General features: G+C 54.7%; 1 protein-coding gene across 4 annotated transcripts in view; it reads right to left on the bottom strand.

Moving 5' to 3' along the window:
• The window catches only part of RASSF5 (Ras association domain family member 5), a 25994-nt gene extending 18120 nt beyond the window's left edge, over positions 1-7874 (bottom strand). Inside the window, exons 1-2 of one of the 4 annotated variants that reach the window (XM_017741128.1) lie at positions 4354-4478; positions 3047-3126 (exon numbers count right to left, since the gene is read on the bottom strand). In XM_017741128.1, the coding sequence (XP_017596617.1) occupies positions 3047-3126; positions 4354-4396 (123 nt within the window). In that variant the 5' untranslated portion in view covers positions 4397-4478. Of the gene's footprint in view, positions 1-3046; positions 3127-4353; positions 4479-4971; positions 4993-7629 lie in introns of those variants that run through there. The other 3 variants (XM_017741129.1, XM_017741132.1, XM_017741131.1) reach the window with 3 other exon arrangements.

Raw genomic sequence — 7874 nt, 5'->3', positions numbered from 1 at the left:
CCCGAGCCGCTGGCACACTGACATGGAAAATGCTCAAATCCCACCAAACCTCGGGGTACCCCTGGCCAGCTCCACTCCTGGGAGGTGCCACCTGTAGCAAAAGCTTGGCTGGTGCACAGGGAAAGGATCCTTCACCTCTCACCATCAGAAACATCTTTGTACTGGGCAGAGGTCAAAAGATTTAAGGTCATTAAATAGCATAGAAGGGTTTGGGTTGGAAGGGACCTTAAAGATCATCCAATTCCACCTCCCCCACCTTGCACTTTCCCAGGCTGCTCCAAGCCCCGTCCAACCTGGCCTTGGACCCTTCCAGGGATGGGGCAGCCACAGCTGCTCTGGGCCAGGGCTTAAACATGAAAATTTCAAGGGCCAGTTCCGGTGACAGAGGTGTGGATCGACCACCAGCAGCCCCAAATCCACCCCTGGAGAGGGCAGGGACACATCCCAGCCCCAGCAGAGGCTGTGACCTCCTGTCCCCAGGTGCAGCAAGGCATTTCTGTGGCTGTTTTCTTTGGATGCTGACCCAGTGTCAGACATTAACCCGTTCATGCACAGATGACTCTGCACAGCCCAGCTTTAACCCCTTCAGGCACAGGGTCCTGCTCACCCCCAGCTGCAGAGGGGCACATTTGGCACAGCCAGCTCCAGTTATCCCATATTCATGGCCATCACTCCCACAGCCCCTTCCCTCAAAGGCCCAACTCCCCCAAACCCTCCTGACTGCAGTGAACAACCTCCTCCCGCTTTAATGGCGCACCTGAGCCTTTTAATTTTTAACTGCCACACAAACAACCTTAAATTTACTTTTTACACTGCCCAAAATTCCAGAGCGGTCACCAACCTGGAAAAAAAAATCACATCCTAAAATCAAGGCAAGAGAGGTCACTCCAGAGAGGGATGTGAGTGCCTGTCCCTGCACCAGCCCCGTGACCTTGCTAAGAGCCACTGAATTTGTATTTTAAATACACTCCTTCTTTCTTTTTCCTTTTTGCCCCTTTTCCTTTTATTTCTTTAGCTTTTGGGTCATTGGTTTTGACTATCCGGGGCTTGCAGGAAAGCAAAGGAATATCCCATGTTTGCTCTGGAAACTGATTTCTGCTCAGCTCTGGTGAATTCTTCAGTGCCTGAGAATGAGTGAGAGGAGCGGAACCACTGCTGGGAGCTGGTGCCTGAGGGGGGAAACATCAATCTCCAGAGGAAACAGGGAAATCATTTATCATTTAGCATTCATCTGGCGTGAGCTGTCTGTCATTCTCCTGTTCCAAGTCACTTGTCTCAAGTAAGCCTGGGGGAAAAGCAGGGAGACTTGGCTTCTTTTTTTTTTTTAATTAGAGATAAGCTGCAGTTACAGTAATTTAATGCGTGACCTTTTGAGCAGCTGGAACTGCCTTTTAACAGGGGCCATTGGCCAAGTCTTTGCTGGAGGTGCCAGCTGGAGAACGCTCCAGCTGTGAGTTCACCTGAGCACCTGCCACCACCTCGTCCCTTCTGCCCGTGTGGGCCCAGATTTTCAGATTTGGGCAGCTCCAGCACGTGGGGCAGTGGCAGCCAAAGGTCTGACACACATCATCTGGACCACAGCAATGCCAATTCCTGGGCAATTCCTCCGGATCAGGCCCATTGTGGCATTTCTTTGTGGGATTAAAGTGTGACACCTCCTTAGTCACAGTCACCTATTAACAGACCTAATCAGTCAGGATCCGGTGGGGAACACTAATTTTAGAAACCCTGCACAGCTTTGGGAAGCAGCCACGTGACCGGTTTGCCAAGAGGAGCAGGATGCCTCCACTTAGGCTCTAAGATAATTTCCATTCCAGTCAAACAATGGAACACTTGGAGTTTGCTCAAAAACAGAAAGATCAGGGTACTGTGAAAAGCTTTGGTGGCTGAAGGGAATTCCCCTTTCTCCACAGATAAAGTGGGATGGAGTAACCCAGTCCCGTATAAATGCCCATCTCAATTCCTAAACACAGCCACTGAATGGTTCGGGTTGGAAAGGACCTTAAAGCCACGGGCAGGGACACCTTCTGCTATCCCAGGCTGCTCCAACCTGGCCTTGGACACTTCCAGGGATGGGGCAGGGCCTCCCCACCCTCCCAGGGAAGAGATGCTCCAGTCCTCTGCCCACCCCCACCCCCAGGATACCACAGACCCCATGGGGCACCTTCCAGCTCGACGTGACCGAGTGGAAACGGGCACAAAAGGAGAAGGGAGGCCCCACAGGTGTCTGAGAGCGGGGCCAAGGTGGCAGAACGGAGACTTCCTCCACTGAAACTCTGGAACCCTTCGGGGCTCACACACCTCGAAGTGCAGGCTGCACCTGAGGCTGGGCTTTGCAAGCTGCGCTGCTTGAGGCGCTCCTCGTGCGCCCGACGTCACCGGGCTGACCTCAGGGGTGGCAGCAGGATGTGGCCCTGTGGCACCAGGACAGCGGGAGGCTCTGAGGGGACAGGGCAGGACCTGTGGCACCACCGCCAGCACCCAGGGAAGGGTCTCAGTCCTCCTGCAAAGCAGGTTCTGACAGCCCCAGGGCGCTGATCCAGCCCCAGCCCTGCAGCTCCATCAGCGCGGTCTCGTCTCAGCAGTTTTAGGTCTAAACCAGATGGTTTGGGTTCATTTGTTTGCAAACACTGGCAAGCCCTAGGGGCCTGTTTCTGTTTGTCCAGAGCAGGCAAGGCCCCCTCGGTGACAGCCACCCCTCTGCGAGGTCCCTGCGCCGCTGCAGCATCTGGAGCACAAACCCAGCTGCTGGCAGATGCTCTGGAGCCACGATTTAACAAAAATCAGATTTTCCTTTGGACTGGCAAGTGGGGCAGCACTGAGGGCCTGTGCTCCTGCCCGAGCAGGGCTGCAGAAGAGCCAGAGGAGAAGCTGAAGCCACCTGGTGCCACAGGTGGGGTGCCAGCCCTGTGCCCACCCCATACCCGCCAGGCAGGATCCCTGTGGCCAGGCCATGCTCAGCAACACCAAGGCAAACCCTGCACCCCAAAGAGCAGCAGAAAACCTGCAAACCCAGCCAAAAACCCCAAATCCCACCACCACCTACCTCTAACCAGCAACACCTCCCTGCTGGGCCTCCTCGGCAGGCGCAGTCCCGCAGACCAGGGCTTGGATTTGGGGAAATGCCTGAAGATTTTACGGATTCTCTTTGTTACAAGCCCGAAGCAAGTGGCTGCTCCCGCCTTCCCGTCTGTCATCCTCAGGAGAGGAGGCCAGGAGCTCTCCAGGCACGTTCCAACCCCAAATGCTCTGGGATACAGCAGGCACCGGAGCAAGTTGTGTCTGCTCCCACGAGAGGCCTTTTCCCCCACGGAGATAAAGCCCTGACATTGTCCATTTACAACCTGCTGCCATCTGACGGGGTTATTTATTTATTTTTCTGAGCAGGGAGCGCAGCTCAGAGCTCGTGCATCTCCTGTAAGCCATGGAAAACTTTCTATTTCTGGGGCTTTTTGCTTGATAAGATAAAATAACCCAACGGAAGAGATTAGAGAGAGAAAGCGCAGGACCCGGCCGTGCGCTGGGAGGTCTCTTCCCGGCATCCTCTCTTCTCTCTTTGCTGCTTTTCCCTGCAGTCTTTTAAAGTTTGAGGGATAAATAGTCCCCAGTGTCTAATCAGAGGTTCAAGGAGGACACTGAGATTAACTATATCTATAATATTGATTAAACTCTGCACATAGTTAAGAGAGGCTTGTGGAGCCTTTCACAGCATCTGTGAAAATCAGGGCATTCTAAAAAAGACAGAGAGTGACTTTTTAGTGATAGGACAAGAGGGATGGTTTTAAACCAAAAGAGGAGAGATTTAAATGGGATATTGGGAGGAAATTCCTCTCTGTGGGGGAGGTGAGGCCCTGGCACTGATTGTCCAGAGAAGCTGTGGCTGCCCCTGGATCCCTGGAAGTGTCCAAGGCCAGGTTGGAGCAGCCTGGGACAGTGGATGGTGTCTCTGCCCATGGCAGGGGTGGGATGGGATGAGCACTGAGGTCCCTTCCAACCCAAACCATTCCACGGTGTATCAGTGACAGCTGTACCAGCTGTCAGCTGATGGGGTGGGACACAAGCATCAGTTAAACAACGCCCCTGAAATCTGCCACTTTGGACCCACTCCCCTGTGACCTCTCTGCTCAGGACCCCTCTCACAGTTTCCAGCACCCTGCACAACACAGGGAGTAACAAAGGTGGAATTTAACCAGTCCAAAAACCACCCCGAGCAGCAAAAGCAGTGAGTTATCACAGGGGGCTGTCTCAGTCACCCAGAGAGCCCCTGGGCACATCCCTCCTTCCCACACCCCGACCAGCAAACTCCACTGAGCTTCACCGGGACGAAGCAGAGGGAGAAGCCCAAAAACCAACCTGCAAGGTAAGAGCTGGAGCCTCGGCTGGCGTCTCTCTCCATAAACCCTTCCCAAGGCACTGCACTGGAATGCAGCAGGAAACATGACCCTGGAAGACCTGAGCCACCCCACGAGCCTGTCCCACGGCTCTGGGCAGGTCGCCGTCCCTCCCCACAGCTCCATCTCCTCCCGGGGAGGAGCCCGCCCTGCCTGGGGCAGCCGCGGTGGGCGGGAGGCACCCCCGGACCCCACCCCGTCCTCACCCAACCCCAGCAGCACCATCCCCACCTGCCCGAGTCACCCGGCAGCAGGAAAAGCCTCAGGAATCTGCCTGGATCAGCTAAACGGAACAGAAATGCACGGTGCTGTGGGTCCTGCGAGCTGTCAGCGATTATTATTTACAGCGGCGAGACTGGAGGCACGGCTGAGTGTGGGAGGACGGCGTGGAAAGAGAGACACCAAAAGCACCGTGTCCCAAAGGGCACCAGTGGTGTGAGCAGAGCCCCGTCCGGGTGAGGCCGGGCTCGGGAAAGAACTCGTTAAAGAACTCGTTATCTTAAGCAAACGGCTACTGGAGAACCAGTAACCTTAGAACTGAAGTTTGCTCTACAAATTAGAAAGAGAAACGGTGTTTTACCAACATCCCTCCCGAAGGAAATAGGGGCTGATTCAGCGCAGAGCCTGAACACGGAACGAGCTGCTCTGGGAGATAAGGGCGGCTCCAGACCAGAGGCACAAAACGCGTTTGGATGCTGAGGTGCTTTACTGGGCTGGATCTGTGTGGTAAGATCTGCAGATCAAAAGCTGGCTTCAGGTGTGACTGCGTCTGCAGAGGTGCTGGACACGCTCTGAAGTTTCCCTCGAGGGCTGCCCCACACACAGCCCTGCCCACAGGGAAGCACGGCGAGCTGGAGTGACTTTCCTGCAAAGAAGCCCTTCAGCCAACAGTGTGTTATTTTAATATGTGTTTTTTAATAATCAAAATATTTGAATTTTGGTTATCAGAGACACCGGGAGCCAGGGAAGCACTCGAGCCGTTCCCACCCGGTGTCCACCCAACCCTTCCCACCAGGAAGCTGCCCCAGCTCCCAGCCCAGCCTGGTTTCTGTGCTGTCCCAAAGCCAATAAAACACACAGAGGGCTTTGAAGCTGCGTTAGTCACCAGGACACCCAACACGGCACCCGCCCCACCAGAGCTCACCAAACACCCCGCAGCAGAGATGTGCCTCTGCAGCCTGCCCGTCCTGCCCCCTTCTCCTCCCCTGCCAGGAAAAGCTGGCAGGAAAAGCTGTCCCCCAGCAATTTACACCCCGACACGGAGATTATTGACTTTACTACTGACTCAGCTCTGAGAGGTGCCAGCAGCACAAAGCCACACGCATTAAATAGAAGATATTCAAGGCACAGCATAAAATGGCACAGCTACTCCTGCCCAAGTGCCTTCCCTCCAAGGCTGGAAACAAGGATTTTCAGGGAAAGCCAGTCGGATTTGCCCCCGAGCTGCCACCTCCCCATCCTTTCACACTGACACCGCGGGGAGCAGGATGCTGGATATCTGTCCCGCACAGAACCTGGAACACTCCGAATAAAAGCAGGGGAAAAAGGCTCCCATGTCTCAGGCAACATCTGCATCAGCCCCAGGTGCAGCACCCCCGGGCAGGGCTTGGGTTAAAACCAGAGAAGGTCCCCCCTGAGCCTCCTTTTCTCCAGACTGAAGAGTAAATAACTATAACAAATAAATAAATAAATGCCACTTCCTCATTTTACTAAATACAGCCAGATCGGACGTAAATAAAAATAGGCCAGAACTGTACAAACAAAAACCTGAGTATCCTCAGGCTGCAAGTCAAGAGCAAACAAGCGGCAACTCTGCAATCAGAAAGAAAAAGAAACATTCACCAAGTGGGGGAGAGCACACCCCGTCTGCAGCTCTCGGGCATTGTTAATGGGAATCACTATTGGGATGACAGGGAATGCAGATATGAGAGTCCCTCCCGCCCATCCCGGTTGTTTGGGGAGTTTCTGAGGCAGAACTACTCCCACAGTCTGCATAATTCTCTGAAATGAAAAGGGAAATAGAGTTATTTAAAATTTGTTTCAGTATAAGTATGGAAAACATCCTGCCAGAGGAGAAGTCCCTCAAAACAGCTTTGACGGCGTTTCGCAACGCCACAAAATTCTGTGAATTTGTATTTTAAGTCAGGATTTCAAAGCACACAAGCCAGGACCTCACCTCACACCTGACCCCAGTTTCCAGGGGCTGGCGAAAGAGCCTCGAGAAAGTTTTTTTCCCCCTCAGATAACCCTTATTTCTCCTAAACTCGCTATTTCTTTAAGCACGCTCATTCACACATTCCCTGCAGCTCCCCAGCCCCAGGAAATCATCCGGCTCTCAGCAGGGTTTGAGGGAATTAATCAGGAACGGCAGGCAGAAAGCACCCCAGAAATCAGATTTACATCCCCCTCGCTCCACCAACGCCCTGCGCCGCGACTTCCCAGCCCCGGCGTGTCCCCGTGTCACGTTGTGGTGGCGGCTGGGTTACATTTAATTAACAGCAGTCAGCGCTAAAGCCCTAATGCGAGGCAGCAGGGCCATATGGTGCGGCCGTCTCTCCCGGTCGCCCTTCATCCCAAACGGCACCGGGAGGCACGGCCGAGAGCCCAGCTCGCCCCGCGCCACGCAAATCCCCACCAGAAACATTTAATTGATTCGTAATCTAAGGAAAGCCAAGCGTAAGAACCAGAACTGGCTGAGCCAGGCACTAATTGCCCCGGTGAGGCTGGTGCTGCTGCACGTGCCTGGCATAACCCTCCCAAACAGCCCCAAAAATGAGCAGCGACGCGTCCCGCAGCCGGCCCAGAGCCCGCGGTGGGACGCGGCTCAGTCCCAAATTACCACCGGCACCAATTCCCTGCCCTCCACACCCACACTGAGGGCACCCTCACAGGTACAGGTGATCCTGTGGGCACAAACCTGCGGGGAATGGCATCAGCATTAACACTGCTGAAAATCAAGAGGCTCAGCTGACCCCGACCAGCAAATTTTCAAGTCCCTCAAGCCCCAGCAGCTGCATCCCGAAAGAGTTTCCCCCCAGCCTGAGGGACTGAGCGGGACAGGAGCAGTTTCACAGCCAGCAGGGCTTAAATCCCCAAGTTATCAGTGACACGGGTTTGCTCAAACCCCCTCGTTGCCCCTCCTGCAACAACCACGGGCCACACCTCCCCGGGGAGCGGGAGCAGCACCCCGGGACGGGGACACGGCGCGGGGGTCGCTGCACAGCCCCAGCAGAGTCACCTCGTTCGGCCCCTTCCCACACGGGGGAAAGAGGAATCTCTCCTGCAGAGCACGGATCCGACACGAGGAGCACGCGTCTTCGTGCATCTCCCCGGCACAGCTCCCTCCCCCCGCGAGTTTGGGCAGAGCTTCAGGCAAATTTACAAATTCTGGAGGACTTTACCCCTCACTGTAAAGCTTTACAAACACGAACCCTTCCTGCTCACCGCGAGCTACTGATGCCAACTCCGCCCATGAGTCGATCA

The sequence above is a fragment of the Corvus brachyrhynchos genome, unplaced genomic scaffold, assembly GCF_000691975.1.
Source record: "Corvus brachyrhynchos isolate BGI_N302 unplaced genomic scaffold, ASM69197v1 scaffold338, whole genome shotgun sequence".
Lineage (NCBI taxonomy): Eukaryota > Metazoa > Chordata > Aves > Passeriformes > Corvidae > Corvus > Corvus brachyrhynchos.
Note: the sequence above shows the minus strand (reverse complement) of the source record. Positions and strands in the feature narration are given on the sequence as shown.